This window comes from Pelodiscus sinensis, chromosome 2 (assembly GCF_052426305.1).
Source record: "Pelodiscus sinensis isolate ZL-2025 chromosome 2, ASM5242630v1, whole genome shotgun sequence".
In the NCBI taxonomy this organism is placed as follows: domain Eukaryota; kingdom Metazoa; phylum Chordata; order Testudines; family Trionychidae; genus Pelodiscus; species Pelodiscus sinensis.
Window position 1 is genome coordinate 199,063,763 of NC_143053.1, and position 19,703 is coordinate 199,083,465.

Sequence of the window (19,703 nt, forward strand, 5' to 3'; positions counted from 1 at the left end):
TCTACATTCCCAGCAGACTGCCCTAACAAAAAGAGGAACCACTGTATTTGGGAGGAAGAGATGGCTAGGATAGCTGCACAAAACTCTAGTTATTTATTTATTGCTTTGAGTCTGGCTTTCTACACGCTGGCAGGTGGACCACTTCAGATATATCGCAGTACCTCTCAAACAGCTTTTCAATTCCTTTTGAACTTCATAAATACAAAGGTGAAAACAAGCTGAGCTCTAAGAGACAGGACACGCTTGAGACTCAGAAACACTGGGATCAGTTCCTGCCACTCCACACATTTCTTGCCTGAATATGGGCACTTCACCTGATCTCTGTGTCTCCATTACTCTTATATGAAAGTATGGAGATATTTCTTTTCTTCCCCTCTTCATCTAGTCTGCTTAGATTATAAACTCTTTGGGGGGCAAGGACAGTATATACTGTAGCATTAAGCAAGATGTCTAGCTGTTATTGCAATACAAATAATTACAATTAAAAAGAGTTTGTAAATCAGAACCTCAGTGCTTTAGTCTTCTGCTTACATTTATAACCCTCAACTAACACTGCTGATTTCGGTGCTAAGAGAGTATAATTAGTGATGTTATTGTCTTCCTGCTTTGGGGATTTGAGGTCATGACCTTAAGTTACATTAACACATATTCATCTAAATTCATCACTGGTGTAAATCCGTTGCTTTCAGTGAAGATCCAGTGGCTCTGCACAGCTGTTCTGCTTTTGCTGTAGCATGACATTTTGACCCAGATAATGCACTGTCTTTCTGCTAGTGAGGTTTCAGTGCCAACACTGAATGAAGTTATAATGTAGCATGTGCTTTCTTTGCTCTTGTACCTTGTGAACAAATGTTAATGGACGACTCACATTGTTCGAAGCTGAGGACAAGTTTCCCAAGGCCCTACACCACTTTAGCCTGTATCTATGCTGAAATGTACATTTCATTGAAATGAGACTGTGTTGATTATATGATCTGGGTACAGACAACAGAAAAGGCACTTCAATTAACTGGATGACTTGCAAGTGCAGCACTGTTCTTTAGCCTGCAGTGGTATCTTTTGAAGGACATAATGGGAAAGGTGGGTCTGACTGCTCTATCATTGTCTATTAACTTTGAGTTTTTCAAGTATCCCTCTGAATTTCTTTCTAGCTGAACATTAGTAACAACCTTTTGTGAAAACAGAATCTCTTCTTTTGGTCCACATTTGATTTCATGTCAGGCCACTGGAGGGTGAGAATTTGAATCATGCAACTCAGTATCAGCACATTAGTGGTAACTTGTTTCCTTGAAGTGCATAGAACTGTGTAAATTAGAATAAGACTGGGCCATTCCCAAGAGTGGTTCATAGACTGGAGATATGCCACGCTACATACTAATTGTACAGCTCTAGTATCAGTACTTGTTTTACTCCCTTGTAATTCATCTTGGGTCTGAACTTGCAGTCCCTGTGCAGGCAAAACTCCTCCTGGGAGGCCTTTTCCTTCTGGGGTGGAACCAATCAAGCTATACAGAGTTTGAATGTTATGCAAGTGTAACACAGTGAATTCAAACGGCTAAAGCTGCTGATGCAAAGACTGGATGCGGATAACAAAGACTGGATGCGGCTTCTCTTAAAGGAGAAGATTAATGTATTAGCCTTTATGCAAATCTACCCTATTAATGAAAGGAAATTGGTTTTAAAACACCCCTAGTAGAGTTTTTAGTCTGTGACGTCTCAGGGATGTTCTCCTTACAAGACATACCACACACATTCAACATCTGCTTCTTAACCATTTTTTAAGGAAGTACTGTATTGCTAATGTAACATCAAATTATTGATTTTTGGGGGGACAGTCAATAAGAATGGGGTAAAATAAAATAGAAATAGTGAATTCAGAGAAGGATTAAAACGGTTCAACTTACAATTATAGACCCTTTGCCTTTCTCTCTAAAGTCCAGTGGTTATGCAGAAGTTTCTAGGCAAGTGTTTGTACTTGTTTATGTAGCTCCAGAAACGTAATTCAGCACCTGCTACATTCCTGATAGATTTTTACATTAAAATCGCTATTGAGGGATCAAGATCTGTTTCCTTTTCCCGGATTTAATTGCCTTTTAATTTAAAAAATCGTGTTTCTCTTTGGAATCAGGTATATAATTTGAAAGATTTTAGGACTACCCAGGAAAAAATGCGGCAAGGTCAACTTAAAGTGGTAGCTTCTCTTCCTTAAAGCGTCGGTCCCAATTTTTGGCTCACACATGTCTTTGGGATCTTCCAAAGAAAGCTCAGTCCGAACTTTTCCGAAGGACTGTTATTCTATTATTCAAAGGAGAGATTTTACGGGTTTGATAGCTAGAAGCGAGCCATCTCTCTTCCCTCTGAACATTTTCCTGTTCGTCATAAGTTGTTTTTTTCCAGGCAATTCAAACAATTGTAAAGTCTGTACAGTACATGTAACTTAAAGTGTCTCATTCAGCGCATTTAATCTGTCAGCCTCATTCAGCCTCTAAAATTATTCTGAACAGTCTTTATTGGCCAGTTTGGAAAGAATGCGCGGTATTGCTGAAAATATAACGCAGCTTCCGTTTTGATTAGCAATCATTCGCAGCTCAGTCTGAAATAAACCCGGGTTAAGCTGTAAATATTGAAATCGCTCCAATATTGCATTAGCCCCGACGTTCCCAGGCGCAAATCTTGCCCCCCTCCCCCGAGATCTAGAAACCGTGGGCTTAGCATGCAAAGCTTCCCCGATCTCCGCGAGTTCATTTTTCACTCCGGTGTAAGCACAGTATAAATGCCGCATGGAACGATTTACTTACTTCTTTTTACCCTGCCAGTGTGCAGAATTTGCCCGTGGAACGCTCGCTGTCCCAGCTCCAGGTCTGTCTGTCCCCGAGGACGCCAATTAAAGGCACTAATTGGACAGCAATACATCAAAGTCCGCTCCTGAGACTGGTTCCTTGGAGCTTCAGGAATCCTTTGCTTAGGCTTTTGTTGTTATACAAATATCGCACTCAACATTTCCATGTAAAACAGGCGCCTGAAATGCGAAAGCGGCTTTGCTGGTCTGCCTTCCGTTATGGGATTTTCATCCCAATAATCTCATTCCCGAGCCAAGAGTAGGGGACTTCACATCTATATTTATATTCGAGCTCTGCTCTGCCCAATGTAATGAAATGTTTACAGTCAGATCAAAACAATACCCGAAAGGCAGGAGGTTAACACCGCTCCATACTTCTTAAATCATGTGTCCAAGCATTTTTACAAATGTAAAACTTTGAATAACTCTTGGTGACAGCAAAAACATTAACATATTCTTGGGTTCCTCCCATCACTGTGATGTGGAATTGCTTGCTCCTGGCGTGTAAAAATACCTCTTGCGCCGGGCAAAACTTACAAACCGCTTCGAATGAACAAGACTCGTCTGTACATTAAGTTTGGGGAGATTGTAGATCGAAGTGACCAAACTTGTGGGCCAGGATTTTGTAAATTGGTCACGAAATATAAATACACGGGAAAATGTTTCCTATTGTAACCGGTGCATTGATTCCCATGCCGCGTACAGTCAGTGTTCAGGTGTAAGCGGCTTTGTGTGTAAAAGTGTGGATAGGTTCTAGGTACACAAATGTAAGAGGACCAGATCCCGTTTTCCTAAGAGCTCACAGTCTAATTCGATATTTACACTGAGCCAGACTTGGTAAAGCAGGTGCTTGTTCACTTTTCATCTCTATGCGTCGGAGTTAAACCAAACTAGCGCTTAGAGCGCAGAGAAACTCTCTATAGGAAATATTTACCAGATTTTCCCTAGTCTCACGGATTGCAGCGTGTAGGAAAATATTGTACTGGAAGCCAGGAGAATAAGTCGAGTCAGTGACTTTACCTCGTCCCTGTCTTTTCCTTCTCCACCCCTCAAAACACCATAGTCCTCTTGATTTTTGGATGTACTTCCCAAGAGATTTAGTTAACTCATTACTAACTGCGACCTTTTCAGTTTCAGCATGCCGGAGTCGCAAAGAAAGGATGAGCAACACTATGTCCTCTTAAGAAATTGGAAATATCCCACGTCCTTTCATTCTTCGTTATGATTCACTGTGTCACAGGCTGGAGCAAATAAACCACTTTTCTGCACCCCTTCAGGGAGTCAAGCTGCATAACCTAGTCGCCTTGTAACCCCCCTCTCACTGGCCATCCCTGGCTTTCAGTGCATAGTTTCACGGGGGGGGGGGGGAGAGGAAGGGGAGGCAAAATGATGCTCTGATCTTGATTGCAAGGGGTGGCCTTGCCCGTGGTGCGGTGGGGGAGGGTGTAGGTACTGGGTATTAGAAGGCATTGCATTGATTGTATTTTATGATGTGTGTATGACATTGCTGTCGTGAAAAAAAGTACAGCTGGTCCCGTGCCCAGGAGAAACCTGCATGGGGGAAATCCTTGTAATTGGTAAATAAGCAATAGCTCCCACGGATTGCTTCAATAAAGAATATTGTAACCTCTGATATAAGCCATATTCAGCTCTACCAGTCGCCTTGTTTTAAATGATACCGGCAGCTTCGCTCTCTTTAAAACCAGAGGCTGCCTTAGACTGAGGAGAGCATACAGCGAAGCATTTGATCATTTACTGCCTAGCAAGGCATTTGTTTGTCATTTTGCAAACGCTTCCCTTTAAGTAATTGTTCCTGTTTGGGGGGGGACGGGACTTTTCCCTGGTCTTCCCAGCGCTATAAATAATCTCGATGAAGATGCAAGGCTATGACTTTCACAAGATTGGACAATTGATTAAATCTGTGACCCGCAATTGCGGATAATCTTGGAAGGCTATTTAAACAGATGAAGGCCTAAATTGTCTTGCTTGTATGTGAATTAATTTCTCATTCATCATCATTATGGTGTGATTGGTCTATTCAGGCTCTTCAGCCTGCTGGAACGGAGCTGGATTTAAATGACACAATTTAAATGCTCTCCAGCTTTAACGAGGCCAATTGAGCAGCTGCAATAAATACAAATATTTTTCTAAACAGCCTTGTTTTTAAGTAATTAGTTAATGCTTTCATGTGATTTTTAAGGGGCAATCTTTGTCTCTGACATCACGCATTCTTTGCTGCGATAGCAGTTGTGCAAACTATTGGGTGTAGTCACTTTGCTTGTTTGGTGGTTGATCTGTTTAATACCTGTAAATATTCTTCGTGTATGTAAAATTCGGCTATGCCCCAGTCGTGTTCTTTAAATTATTTGAAGGGGTTAAATAGATACGAAGTGACATTTTCTAGGGAACAACCTCATTGAATCAGATGGCAATTGTTTGTCTATGAGATTGGTTTGGAGGTTCAAACATCCTGAAACAGCCACCACTTAACCTCTCATCTTTCATTTAAAAACACACCCACCGGAAAAGTGTTTTAATCTTACATAATAGTGTCGTCTTTAGCCATAGGTGAAAGGTGTTGTATATTGTTAAAGGTCTAATTTAAGAATATGTCCTCTCCCTGCGTTTACTGTGTGTATTTGCTATGGCTGCATGTGTCTAATTTATTTCTCGAGAATTAATGAAAATACGTTTTGTTTGAAAATGAGCTGGCAAAAAAGACTGATGAGTTATGTTGATGGCAAGTGAGGTATTTAGGAGGGAGGGAGAAATGGAGGGACGGGAAACTGCCCTCTATATACGCTAATGTACCTGACGAGTAAATTCAAGCCTCTTTGGAATTTAGAATCCAACATAGTTTTAACTTGATTGTGACGCTGCTGCGACTGGCCTGTTATTGGGTCTCGGCTTGACATATGGTGGCGGCTGTTTTCAGTGGCTAAACTCCGCAGTGAAAATAATGCAATCAGCGGAGCAGGAGAATAATTGAAAACAAAAGACTCCGTCAGATACACCAACATAAGCAAAGAGCTAATGGGCCCACCCTGTGTCTTTCTGCAGGTGCGGGAAAGGCATGACATCAGAAGAACCTCTTTCTCACTGATCTAAACCCTGGGGCAGGCAATAGTGCTGGGGCAAGCAGATCCGCTCCAGTTTCATCGTGCAGCTTAAAAACAAAAGTGTAGCCAGTGGGAAAGATAAGACCCAGATTCGATGCTAGCCGGCTACTGGGGCAGAAGGTGGCCCACAAAGATGGCCAGCGCGCAGATGAAAAGGGCCGAGGGAGTGGATAGTAAGGGAGCAATTTAATGCACGAGTTACAAACCTGCTCGCTGGGATCATTTAGCCTTAACCCGCTCTCTGGAGCTCATCTTCTTTTATGCAGTTGTTTAAAACGAGCATTATTCCAAACATATGCAATGCAATCAGTTTGGTCACACTTACAAGAACACGCTTTAATAAGGCAATCAATCAAACGCTAACAACCCGGGGACGGCCTGTTGGAGCCGAATTTGGCTGGCTGGAAACTGGAACCTTCTGTGTGGCACATGAGGTACCCGACGGCAACTCTGCTTTGCTACTGACAAGTGGGGCCGGATTCTTTGCTGCAGCTTTTCTGAGGGCAGCGAAGTCAAAGAATGCCCAGAGCTGCCAGACGCTCTCTGCTGCGGGGTTTGGAAGTGGGGGAGGGAGGTTAGTTTGATGTGTCTGGCTGCACCTTAGCAATGCAGGTACCTGACCCCAGTTCGCACCGTCTTCCCTTAGAAACCCTTTCCTCCTACAGGAGCCTGCTCTCAGCCCCATCCAGTCACTGGGGAAACTCCCGTGGATTTAGACGGGCCCGCAGGGAAGCTGGGTACTTTGTCCCCAATCCCTTTCACCCCACCATCTCCCTTTTCCGCCCCCATGGGTGGTAAGGGGCTGTTCCCAACCCGCCGTGGGGACTGGCTTAGAACGTGTTAAAAGAAATCACCCAACATCGCAAGGGGGAAATTTCATTACGAAGTAATGAGTAACCCCCTCCCTAGCAAGATGTATTGTTATGTCTTCAACTTCAATTTCGAAGCAGAAGTGGCTCAATTACCTAGCAAATACAGTCAATTAAAGGCTGCTGATTGGACCCGCGGACGGATCATCGATCTTGGACTTTCCAATATCGTTCCCGACACCTCATTTTCCCTCCCTATTAACTGAAAATACGCCTGGCATCGCCACGACCCGCAGCCTATTTACCTGTCGCAGGCAATCTTTGCCCTATGACCGAGCAGCAGCGAGAGTCACAATCCTCTTTGCTGCAGGATCCTCCAAAAAACCGCGTTGGGAAGACAAGAACTCCCTGCGGGAGGGCTGTGAAGTGGCTAGGGGGTGAGAGATAGGAGTCCATTTCATTTTGATTGCTGGGGGAGATATACACAGTGCCCGTCCCATACTCCCTGACCGCACCTGACCATCGCTCACATACACATACACATGGGATCGCCTACATAAATATGTTGTTGCTTTCTAAACATGGCTGTGTTCCTGAAAGGAGCAATACGCCCGTGAACACCACAGCCTGCTTCCATCCAGAGAAATCTTTGTGCAAGCCAATTTCCCACTGAAGTCAACGAACGATTTGCCATCAGGATGTCTGCATGATCCTACCTAGCTGTGGACAGTTGAAAGAGGTCCTCTTCATGTCCTGTCCCTGTACCCCTTCTGCCAATAGGCCATCTATTCTGGTTGCTACGCTGTGCTGTTATTCATTCATATTTCCCTTCACTTCACTTTTAATGAATTAAATATATGTTGAGAGGCAGGTAGAGCAGCTTCCACCTCCCAAAAAATTAAGTCTTAATTTCTAGATTTGGTTTGGTGAATTTAGTATGTTCCTTTACCACTAGTTGAAACAGCAATCGTCCTATTTATAGTACTTAATAATATTCTAATAATACTTTGGCATACATGAAAGGTCCTTCCATTTTATTAAAAAAGGAGACTTCTGCTTTAAAATTGGTGGAAGAGATTGGTCCTTAATGATGAGTGTGGAGAGTCCCCCTCCTTAGACCAGTTTTTCCGATAAGCAGTTTTTTATTAAAATGAGAAATCGTTTGGAAGGTATTTGTATCTTTCTTATTTGTCAGCAGTCACTTTAGAAATATGTCCCTCCCCCATTGTCCTGTGGACCCAAAGTCTTAAATGTGACTAAAAACTATACAGAGACATGTGTTAAGAGCAATGTAATGCAAAGTAGATAACTGAAGTGTCAAAATGTCTTTGTTTCTATTCAACATTTATTTTCTCTGGCTGTTGGAAGTGCAAATAGAAGGAACTGCAAGAAAAATAAACGGTGGCAAGCAGTATTCTTAAGTTTTTTTTTTTAAAAAAAGCAAACACAATAAAATATTTGTGATACAGTATTAAAATTTGTCTAGCTTTTTATTGCGACATGGTAACATATGGTAACAGTGAATTCTTTGGGCTATTTAAAGAGAATCAATTAAACATTTTCTGTCTTGAAAGAAACTATTAGCCCCGTCCAATAATTGTGGCTTTAGAATTTCAGTTTGACAGCTGCACTCCACTCAGACAAAAATCCAAGCAAACTAGTGAGTACTATCTTCCACGGCAACATACAAGAAGTGAAAGGACGAAGAAATAAAGAAATCTCCAGGAGGAAAGACTTTGCACACAAAAATGGCGAGAAATTGTGGAATTCACATACAAATGTAGAAAAGGGGGAAAGGAAAGGGAACGAAGGGAAACTAACAAAAAAAGCTCCCCCCCTCCCAAACAAAACCTAGCACACGCCTCTAACATCCACATCTAGCAAAGGAATAGAAAAGGAATGAACCAATGGGAGAACTAAAGGTGAAATACAAAGGAAGGAAATCGCCTTTGCTCTAATTTGCAGACTAGTGATTGTCTGAAGGAGTTCAGCTCCCTGTCACCTAATCTCTTCCCTTGGCGGCTTGTTAACGTTTGGCACCGGGTCTCTGTTCAGAGAATATTATACATTCGACATTCAAAAAGCCTCCTTACATATACATCACTTGCTAATTTCCTCAGTGTGTGCACATTTCAGCAACTGATAATAGGACATTGTTAGTTAAAGGACAAATAGCTCTGACCCACAAACTGACAGGATCTTTTTTTTTCCCCTGCCAGTTTTAGTCTGTCTCTCTTTAAAAATAAAAGTTGGGAGGAAGGAGGAGACGATATATTGGGTTGCTGCTTAAAAAACCGAAAGGTTTATATTACTGAGGCAGGGAGGGAGATAAAGAATGCAATTAAACCATGAAAGTAAGGTACAGTATGTCACTCTAATTCTTCATGGCAAAAATGGTTTTCTTGGTTCTAGATATAACTGGATAACACTGTTGAGATGAAACCCCTTTAGTTAGTGGTTGAACAATCTGGTAAAGCACAAATCTTGACTTTGTATTATGCACAGGAGACATTTTATTATCAGCAATTTTTTTCTTTCAAGTATTTCAGATTTTACTTCTCAGTCACGTATCACGGGGCATAAAGATTTTTGCTGTGGTTTGGAGAAGTTCTGCTTCTTGATAGATTATCTGGCCATAGAAAACAACTCATTTCTATGGTATGGTATAGAAAGTAATGTAGATCAGTTTTTGCCTTCATAGTGCAGAAGGCTAAATTCTTCCTTATGCACATACATCACTAGTGGTTTTCCCCCTTCTTCTTCTTTCCTGTTTTATCTTGGAATGTAAATCCTTCAAAGACTGAGCTATTTTTAGTCTTTCTCCCCAGAGGTGTCCACTTATGGGAGAGAACACGATTAAATAAACATTGTATGCAAGTACTTGAACCTTACGTGAGCCCATGAAAGGGGCATATTATTTCTAAACCTGAGATGAAGATCTATCTTGTTAAAGGTACTTCTTCCCGCTGGTCCATGGATACTGAGGTTGCTTTGCTCAGCACTGAGGGTGTGAAAGTGAGGAAAGAGTCAGTCCTGGTTGTGGCTGAACAGGTAAAGTCTGTTCCGGAAGGTCTCTGTGCCAGTCCATTGGACTGGCTACTATGGCAAGCCAGGCATGAGCAAGGACTGCCTCCAGCACTACTGAGTCCATGAGTTGGGGCAGGGTAAAGAGAAGGGTGTCTGAATGCACAGAGCAGTTCTGGTCTGGGGTAAGGGTGGGAGAGGACCCTAAAGGTGTCCAGGGGTCTCAAAGGGGTACTGAACGGGGTGGCTGCAGAGGCCGAGGTGGCTCCAAGGCCCATGTGGGAGTAATAAGGAAGGGGCAGGTGGGACGGGAAGGGGTAGGGAAGGTTGCCAGTTGCCGCTGCATGGCTCATCATGTAAGTGTAAAAAGCTGGGTCCGCTGGGTGAGGCCAGGTCATAGCCAAACGCTGCCTCTTGTCCTTCATCCGGCGGTTCTGGAACCACACCTGGGAGAGACAGAGGAGAAAGAGAATGCTCTTAAAGCCTGCGGGGCAGCCAGAAAGGCCAGGCCAGAGGATGAATGGGGACCCAGCCGTTTGCTCCCTCTGCCACACCGCAACACACACACGTCCTGATCCGCGCATGCCTTTTCCACAGGGCCCACACTGTGTGCGAATGTGCCTGAGCTGGGGAAGGAGAGCCACCGCCCTACTTTAACTGCATCGGCTGAACTGGCAAAATAAAAATCTATGGTTCAAATAATGAGCTGTCATCGAGTAAAAAAACTACCATTTGTCCCTGTAAAAGTTGCTATAAATCTAGAGGGAGAGCTCAAGTCGCGGCCTATTCGGCCTATTCCTAAGATTCTTTCTTTCTTTCTTTCTTTCTTTCACTTCACAGTTGCTCTCTTGCTGCCCTTTCTGTGCCTTTCCCCATACTCCACACAAGCCTACCTCCTGCCTAGAAGCCCTGCCGCCTTCGCAGCATCTTGGAAACGCCACCCGGGCATTTGCTGTTCCCTCTAGTGTTTTATTTCACGCGACAAAAGGTCGAAACGTTTCTTTTCAATGCTTCTGATTTTATGTTCCCGGAGTATGAAGGGCAAGGCTTTCCATTCTGAAATCAGCTGACAGGAGAATTAAAAACACGCAGGGGCTGGGCTGCAGCGACCTCGATTTCCTGATCGTTGGTAACTTTGATTAAAAGCTACCCTCGCGCTGCCTTTCCGAAGAAAATAGTAGGGCGCAGCCCGAAAAGATTGGTTCTCCTGTGAGCGCTTCCCAGCGTTTTTGCGCTAAGACAGCCTGGCCCTGTAGATTTATATCGTGCTAATTGAAAACATGTCCGAGCGGCGTGTACCTTGATGGTGGTTTCTGGCAGATTTAAAGCAGCTGCCAGCTCACATCTCCTGGGCCTGGACACGTAATTCTCCCGGTAGAATTCCTTCTCCAGCCGGGCTATCTGCTCGCGGGTGAAGGCGGTGCGGTAGCGGCGCATCTGATCGCTGGCGCTGCAGGCCAGCGAGCCCTGGGAGCCGCTGCTGCTTCCGCTGCCCTTGGGGGGCTCCCCCCCGCTGCTGGGGCTGCCACCGGCCAAAGCCTCCGAGCACGGCCCTGCACAGTGGAGCCGAGAGCAGAGACACACGCGTGATGCGTGGACAGGAGGGATAGTCCCCGCTGGCCTCCCCATCGATCCCTGCTCCCGCTTCCCCCCTCCCCAACACAGGACGGTATCTACAGCATCCCCTGGTCGCGGGCGCGGCCCGGGGGAAGTTGGGGCACTGACCCACCGCTGCCTGGGCACAGAGGGCGGAGGGCGAGGGGATCCCTCCAGCTCCCTCCCCGGACCGTCCCAGGGACTCTGCCTGCGAGGCCTCCTTCGTGCGTGGTAGGAACCGCGCTCCTCCGCGCCCGCTTCAGTCAAGCTCCGAGCCCTCTCGTGTTTTCTTTTTGCGGGGGTGCGTGTTGGGTCCCCCCCCCTCTCGCCCTTCCCCCCCAGGCCATCGGCCCCGCACAGTGCAGCCACCAGAGCCGGCGTCCCCAGCAGCAAAGGGCCTGGACAGGGACCTGCCAGCAGACAGAGCTCGCTTCCTTCCTGGGGAGTGAGGGTGGAGATTTGCGGGGGGCTGCTGCTCCTACTCAATATTCCCGCAGGCTGCGTTAAAATCAAGCCCCTGGGCAAACCGAAGGGGAAATGGCCTTTCCTGTGCCCAGTTTCCCAACGCCCAGCGCCTGAAAGGGAGAGGGGCGATTTTTTTCCTTGGGGAGGGGGGGAAGGAAATTACAGGGGGTGGGGAGGCAGAAGAAAAAGGCCTGGACGCTGCGCTCGCTTTCAAATGCAACCAGGTCCCATTGTGCCCGAGACCAAAGGCAATTAAACCATTGAGGCCATTTCCGAGCTGGCGCCGCCGGGACAGGGAAGTGACAAGGTAATTTGGACCTTTCGCTGACGTGCCAACGGGACCTACTGCTGCACCTTCGGCCGCCAGGAGCCTGCGGCGATTTTACGGTCTTTAGGGCCGCTTCCGTGCGCATCCAGGCGCATTTCAGCCGGCTCCCTGCCCGCTGTTCCCCAAAGCGTTTGATCTTGGCAAAGCCCGGGGAAGAGTGCTCGCTCCCAGCCCTTGACAAATGCACACAAAGCATTTGGGGGTTGGGGCATGGAAAGAGGGGGCTTCCCACTGCAGGCGTAGCCTGGCAGGGGCGCGCATGAGAATAAAGTCCAGCGGCAGGGGAACCTGCAAAGGCCCCGGTGTTTTGGAAGGAGACGATCCGCCGGGCACTGGGCGCCGCTGGGCGTGTAACAGCTGCATTTGCGAGTCCGCAAACCGGTGCATCCAAAGGGAAGGAATTCGGGCGCAAAACACCGCTGCTAAACACCGACCCTCCCCCAGACTGCTGCCTGACACTAGCCACCCCGCTTGGGCGGCGCCCGAGAAGGGAAGGGGCAAGCAAAGGGGGAAGCGGTGGGTACCTTTGCTGGGCTGGTACTCGGCGTTTCCCGTGGCGCAGTCCGGGGTGCAGCTCACCTCGATTTCCTCATAGAAATCCGACTCGGTGTCCGAGCTGCTCTGGTGCCCTTTGCCCGAGAGGGGCTCTGAGGCGAGCTGCTGTCCGGCCGAGAGCAGAGCCGCCGCCGAGCGACTCTCCGGGACCGTCCCTGTCCCTGGCATCGCTTCCCCCTGCTCTTCGCCTCCTCCCCTTTCCCGGGAGGATAAGGAGCCAGATCGGGGGCTCAGGCAACTCCGAGGGATCATCTTGTCCTGTGGCTCTTGAGCTGGGCTCCCCACCGCTTCGGACAAATTAGACACTCTCTTGCCAACCAGAGTGCCAAGTTGACCTCCTTCCAGGAAGAGCACCATCTCCTGTCTGCTCGCCATGGCGGGGCTCGGACCCCAAACCCAATCCAGGGCCCCCACCCCCACCCCGCCTCCCACCCCAAGCCGGTAGGAGCCCGGCGGTGAGACAGGGTGACCTTGTGATGCGAGCGCTACCCTGTGCAGTGCCGGCTCTGGGAGGGATCACCATTGCCCTCTTCTTTCTAAGCTGTCATCCTTAATGGTGCAATCGTCACTCCAGTACCACCGGTGACGCCACGCACTGGCGGATAAATAGCCCCGTCTGCCACGGCAAAGATGAAAGAAGGAGCCGGAGCTCGGGGCGAATGGGGATGCGCCAGGTGTAAGGGCTTGGGATGCAGAGGGAAGTGTGAAAAAGGGATGCATATGGAATTCAGCGGCCAAGAGACCGTGGCGTGCGGGAAGAGCGCCGCGGGGGGGACGCTCGGGTCATTAAGTAACCTTTTGATTTTTTCTTTTTTTTTTTTCCTTTTTGAACCAGAGCTCCCCAGAAGAAGACCCAGAGCTGCACCGCAGACGTGCGAAGAGAGCACTTCCCAGCCCCTTCCTTCGCCGCGTTTCTTATGGCTGGCAGCCCGCTGCCTTGTCGCTGTAAGACTCCTTTGCAAAGCCGAGGATCCGGGGAGCCCTTTTAGTCCCCCTCTATCGCCTAAGTAGCCTCGCTCGCTCGCTCCGTTTCAGTGTGTCTCCTTTGGCAGCGGTTTGCTTGGGGCTTTGCTTTTCTCTCAATCTTACCCGGGGGGTGTTTTAAGTATCCGACTTGGCGCTCGTGTAATCGCTGCAACTTCCAATACTATTATTGATGCGATGTTCGTAATTGTAGGTGTCCTAGCCGTCCTCTGCTTAGCACTTAAGCCTTTGCATCTGCTTGTTTCTTCTTCCACAGTTGCCGCTGGCAAGATGATTTGTCTGCGCTTGGGAGGCTTGCCCCTTGGCAGTAAGATATTGTGGCAAAAACGTCTATTTTTCGCAAGAAGGGAAAACTGCCAGGTAAAGGCGAAAGCAGGTTCAAGAAAACGGGAGTTATCAAACCCACTCCTTACGCAAAAGAGCAGATGCTATGAAATACGAATGGCAGGGGCCACCATTTATACAGTCCTGATAAAAAATAAAGACCGCACTCTAAAGGCAGTAGATATCTGCATATAAGCAGTAGCATTCGAAGTCCCCTACGTGTATTTTTGATATTTACAATGATTAGAGGAAGCAGCTATAATCTATTTGAAAAACATTTACTTATATGTGTAGCATAATGTACATCTATTTCACCATCCATTGTAACGAGGTTGTTTCGTCTTTTCAAAATGTTATTGGCTAGTCATGTTACGGAAAATGTTCACTCAATTACCTTTCCGACCTCGTAGGACATTTACTGGCATATCTGAGGAGGCGTTGTTTTGGTAGGGGAATAGGAAACACGAGGAAAGAAGCACTTTATATTTATTTACAGCCCCGTGAAGAAGGCTTATGATGATGATAGGGAAAACAAACCAGGATTTACAATGCTATCAGTATAGGTTAGAAATCTGTTCCACATATGGGGATAAACATTACTACCTTGCAGCAAGTCAAATAGTGTGATGAGACAGCGACAAAACCACCCTCCATGATCCTAAATACTGTTCTAATTTACGAAATGCACCAGAGTTGCCTCCTGGTGAATGCGTGCTCGCATGCAGTTTTGAGAATCTCCTGGAATGATGAAAACGGGGACTAAAGTCGTATTCTGTTCTCTTCCTTGCAAGGTTAGACAGCCCCTCCTAATGCTGGAAGAGGAATCAAATTACAAGATTGGGCATCGGTGGGAAGGCAGATACTTTCTTCTTCGGAAGCTCCAACAACGTGACACCCAGTCTGACGGTGGTGGATTTTTTTTAAGGTTATCATTTTTAACCGTGGCAGTGGGGTACCATCTGGAGAGTGTGGGGAGGAGATTCGCAGCTGGGGATCTGCAATCCGGTTCAATAGAGTCTGTGCCGGAAGTTTATGAATAAATAGTCCCTTAGCTGATATAAAGGAACCAATGGGGTATGAGGGGAAAAATCCAAAACTATGAGAAAGGACAGTAATACAGTTTATCTTGTTCAGTACTACATATATGCAAGTTACTGTCGCGGGGTGGAGGGTGGAGTCCTGAAAGGTGAGGTGCAAATTAAAGTATCTTCAATAAACTGAAATACAAAGCCTGCTGAACTAGTCAATACGGACCAGCCCATATCCCAAGCCGAAGGCATGGAAGAGAAGCCCTTGCAAATAGGAAGGGCTCGACTGACAGCTGTCTTTGGCTGGTTGGCACTAGGGGATACCTCCAGATCGTGTGAAAAAAATTACCTCAGGAGTGCGTGGAAAATAATACCCGAGAGAGCCATGTCGTATGGGACTGCACTGGGTAACAGTTTACTGTGCTCCAGTTGGTAAAATGATGTTAATGAGGGCTGTTCTCCGACCCTTAGTTATACATATACCCTTAGTGTTGTAAATCACCGAAAACATTGTCTTTATCTGTCTCCCCTCCTAAGGCCCCCTCCCCTCTCATCCCACCCTTCACGTACTTTCTGCCTTCTGAATATCGCGGAAGATCAAACGCAGGCCAAACCAATACAAAGCCAGACTCACACAGTATCCATAATATCCTTATTTGCTCGCACATATGCACCGGGATAAAGGGCCTGGATCTGTCTCTGTTGAAGTCAAAGGAAGTTTTGCTAATGATTTAAATGGGAGCAGGATAAGGCCTTAAAGAGGTGGTCTTTAGTTTCTAAATCCTGCTCGGACTGTCACAATGAACAATCCCCTTTATCTTAACAATTCTGTGGTAGAACCAACCTCTTGTGAAACGAACTCCCACCTGTTCTATTCTCACTTCCTTGCAAACCCCAACCTTCCACTGAAATGAACGGGGAGATTTGAGTGCGCAAGGAATGCAGGATTCCGCTGGCTGTAGTCTGTCTAGTGTTTACCGCAGATCTGTCAAGACTCATTTGAGATTAGTTTTAAGCGGTTTGGAAAGTATATCTCCCACGATTTTGCTGCGTCTTCCAATGAGACCCTAATGGTTTATTCTTAAACCTCCCTCACACACTGTCATGACGCCCCACTCACTTAAGTTCAAAACGTTTAAAACCGATTTATTACATCATGTTTACAGCTTTACTTAATGATATATGGCTGAAGAGGGAGACCAAAGGGATGGCATTCAAAGGGTAATATGTCAAATCACAGTTTACCAATTCTAAAAAGCGCACGAAATGAACAGGATTCTTGTAAGTCCAACAATAAGCCCTGTGTAAACAGTAATGGAAAATGTACACATTACTACTAATGACACATATATAAAACAGAAGATTCCCTTCAAAACAATCTGCTTGGGAAAGCATGTTTGATTAATCCACTTTCCACGTGCAAGTAAATACGGTTTTATTCGCCAGTCAATATGATGTCAAAATAACGTGTTAGTGATATTGTCCAATTTTGTCATCTGAATCTATAATGATTTTTTTATTTCTACAAATTATCCCTCCGCTTTGCCTTTTTAAAAACGCTTTAAAACACATCTCTAAATTAATAACAACTGGAGGAGCTTATACCTAACTCAGGTGAATTACAAAAGCAGAAAGCCTATTTTTAAAATGTCAATGAGTGGTGTTAACAATAATGGAGTAATTATCACGGTTTTATTAAGGCTATTTTTATGACATTGCTAGAGGTGAAAACTTTGGAGAGACGGGAAATAGGGGCTTTTCTCTAACTCTTAGGGTGTGAAGACAAGGTGATACACTAAGAGCAATTGATAGAAAAGCGGGACTAAGAATAAAAAGCATATAAACGGTATGTGTGTATAGGGGCATATGTATTTTCTGTGTTTTGCTTAGCAAGCAGAAAACTAATACCAGCATTTATATGTAAGGCTTACTCCTTTGTTCCTCAGTTTTACCTGACGGATACCGGAAGCGATGCTTTCCTGGCACTTCAAAAGACAACTGAAGATTTCTAACCTGTTTGCTCTAGCAGTAATAAGGTGGGGCCCGATCCGGATCTCATTAAACTTAGCGGGAGTTCCCTCATTTTTATTTCAAATTGAGCTGGATCAAAATCTTTATTTACTCGAGTCAGCAAACTCATACAGTACTGGATTCAACCCTTAAAATACCATTTATGGAGTCGTAATTAAATACATACAGTTTCAATATCTTATAGATAGTATAAACGGACATGCACTGTAACCTAACTGATCTGAAGGTATTTATCCTGTGAAACCAGTTCAAATACCATGCGCTAGATTTTTTTACTCGACTAACATTGATTAGAAGCCAGGTTTCTACGTTTCTGCCTCACTCTTTTCAAGTTTATGCAGAAAGTCGAACTAAAAAACAACATTTTTGTGCATGTTTCAATAACTTTTGTGCAACTGATTATATTTATTTTGCAGGAGCTTCTACTCGTGTATCTTTGTAAAACCACTGTAGAAATGGTGTGATATATGGTATTTATTCACCAGCATTTCTTAAACAAATGGAAACTGGTATCTAGTGAGGGTTTAATGTTGTGTCTGTACCTACTAATTATTGCATTTTACTGAATCAGAATTCCAGGAAGATGTAATCATACTAACATCAGAAATATTTAAGAATGCGATTAACAAATAGTCTATTATTTTACTTTAAAAATGCTAGCAGTGACTGTTGTTTTGACTAAATTCTCGTGCAGAGTTTAAACATTGTCTTTTCTCTTTGAATTCCCCCCCTTGCAGAACAGAACAAACGGATCCCTACGTGGAATTAATTAGGAAGGGGAAAAGTGCTCGATATGTTTCACGATTCTTTTTTGTTAAAATCAGGGTCACGTTTTATTAAAACGACTGTTCCCAAAAAGTGGCGATGAGCATCACAATGTAGCAGTGTTCTGATCCGCAAAATGTGGTGAAAGTGAGTAACTGATCCAGAGACTTTTTTGTCTAGATAGAATATTTCATTCTGCGCGGATAATGCACCACGACATAAAAGCTTCCAGAAATGTTCATGCTGATCGTACCATACTCTCATGCATAGTTTCCATATCTTCACATAAGGTCTACAAGGCGTCATATTTTGTGAATGAACGGCTCCTCTGCTTTTTCCAACGGTGAACAGACTGGGGGGAAAATCGTTTGACGCCAGGCACATACAATGTAGGTTGTATTTCTTGTGATAGGGCTGCACATGGATTAGGTTTGTGGCCTCATCGTTTTCAGTGCTTTGGAGTGAGGGTATCAGAATGTGGCCCGCTGAAATCAACGTCAAATTTCCAAAGTGACTACAATAGGATCAAATCGGCCCCTTTGGCCCCAACACCTGCTATGGGATTTGTGGGCTCCATCCTTAACCCTTTATTCACGCGATTTAAGCCCAAGTGATGATTCCTATGCAAGTCAGTAACAAGGAATGCCGGCTGGGGTCATTCTGCCTAGGTCCTGCAGGGAGGAGCAGTCTGTAGCCAAATGCTTCAAGCCAGCACACCTGGACTCAAGCTAGAGCCGTATCCGCTACTGAAGTTCCCAGTCATGGGGCACATTCCTGCTCTAGATTTCAGTGAAGGGGAGTTTAGCCTTTGATTTGGAAAGGAGCAGGCTCGGACCCGCTCTGTACACCCTGCTGTGAGCCTGGGGGAAGTTGTTATCCGGGCCATGTGATCTGAGGTGTCACCACGCAAAATGTTATTAAAAACCTGCTACCGTTAAAGTAATCCCGGGAACTATTTCCGGTTATGCACTACAGTTCGTGTATCCCTCTCAGACATGCACTCCGCCTCCCTCTCCCGCCTCCCCCCAAAAAAGGGGGGGGGGACGAAAACGCACACACGACATTCAGACACATATTTAAGGAGATCAGTTTGGACTCTAGGGAGCCACTAATGCCCTCGGTATCATGCATTTGTGAAAACATGATCATATTTCTGTCTTCCATATCCTAGTCCCAGCGGGATTGTTGCATAGGTTGCATCCAGCCTGATTATTTTGAATACGGGTGTTTGAGGAGTTCCTGTCATTTCATCCCAGCGCCTAGCGTGCATCGATAAGGAGAAAGGCAAACATAGGCTATACAGCTATAACATTCCTGGGAAAGTATGTGGCCTTTTCTGCTTCCTTAGAGTACTGGCAGCCTTCCCTCCTGGTTGATGGGAAGGGGCTGCGAATGCCAAAACAACCCCAGTCATTGGCACTTGTGCAAAGCTGAGTGAGTGTAAAACGCTGCTGGAGCAAAAATGGTAGAATTGGACACCAATTTGGGACAGGTGCAGGGCAGAGGAGAAACAACCCGCGCGCCTGCTTATAAAAAGCGACTAGCCAGGTAAATCTCCTGACACAGGCTGTGCTTTTTCAAGAGCATGCTGTGTTCCGCATCTTCTCACTCTGGGATTAAGAGCGATCTTAATCGTATAGATACCAATGAAAAGAACCAGTTCTGTCACGGCCGTGTGAATTGTCTCAAGAACAGAAATCTGCGGGTTAATACAAGCCAGATCGTTCAGAGTACCCAGTTCTTACCCAGAGAAACAACCCCTGGATTTGAATGAGAGAGGACTGCAATACTTGACCTTCTACATGTTATTTCGTAATTTTAAAAAATAGGCTCAAT

The 19,703-nt window shown here is 45.6% G+C and overlaps 1 protein-coding gene and 1 long non-coding RNA gene across 2 annotated transcripts; one reads left to right on the plus strand and one right to left on the minus strand.

Annotated features, from left to right (window-relative positions):
* Positions 1–8,238: 8,238 nt before the first annotated feature.
* Positions 8,239–13,524, minus strand: EVX1 (even-skipped homeobox 1). The gene is made up of 3 exons (XM_006138399.5): positions 12,705–13,524; positions 11,091–11,344; positions 8,239–10,237 (listed from the first exon to the last, which is right to left on the minus strand). Exons 1-3 carry the CDS (start codon positions 13,108–13,110, stop codon positions 9,707–9,709), a joined length of 1,191 nt encoding a protein of 396 aa, XP_006138461.1. The 5' UTR covers positions 13,111–13,524; the 3' UTR covers positions 8,239–9,706.
* Positions 12,066–18,970, plus strand: LOC102462650 (uncharacterized). The gene is made up of 6 exons (XR_001369272.3): positions 12,066–12,159; positions 13,571–13,680; positions 13,976–14,079; positions 14,835–14,968; positions 17,018–17,107; positions 17,840–18,970. It is a non-coding gene; the product is annotated as an uncharacterized LOC102462650 (long non-coding RNA).
* The last annotated feature ends 733 nt before the right edge of the window (positions 18,971–19,703 follow it).

Coding starts and splice junctions, on each gene's coding strand:
- EVX1 (XM_006138399.5), bottom strand. CDS start 13,110: ATGGCGAGCAGACAGGAGATGGTGCTCTTCCTGGAAGGAGGTCAACTT. Junction 11,345..12,704: donor CGAGTACCAGCCCAGCAAAG/GTACCCACCGCT, acceptor TCCACTGTGCAG/GGCCGTGCTCGGAGGCTTTG. Junction 10,238..11,090: donor TGCCAGAAACCACCATCAAG/GTACACGCCGCT, acceptor TGTCTCTCCCAG/GTGTGGTTCCAGAACCGCCG.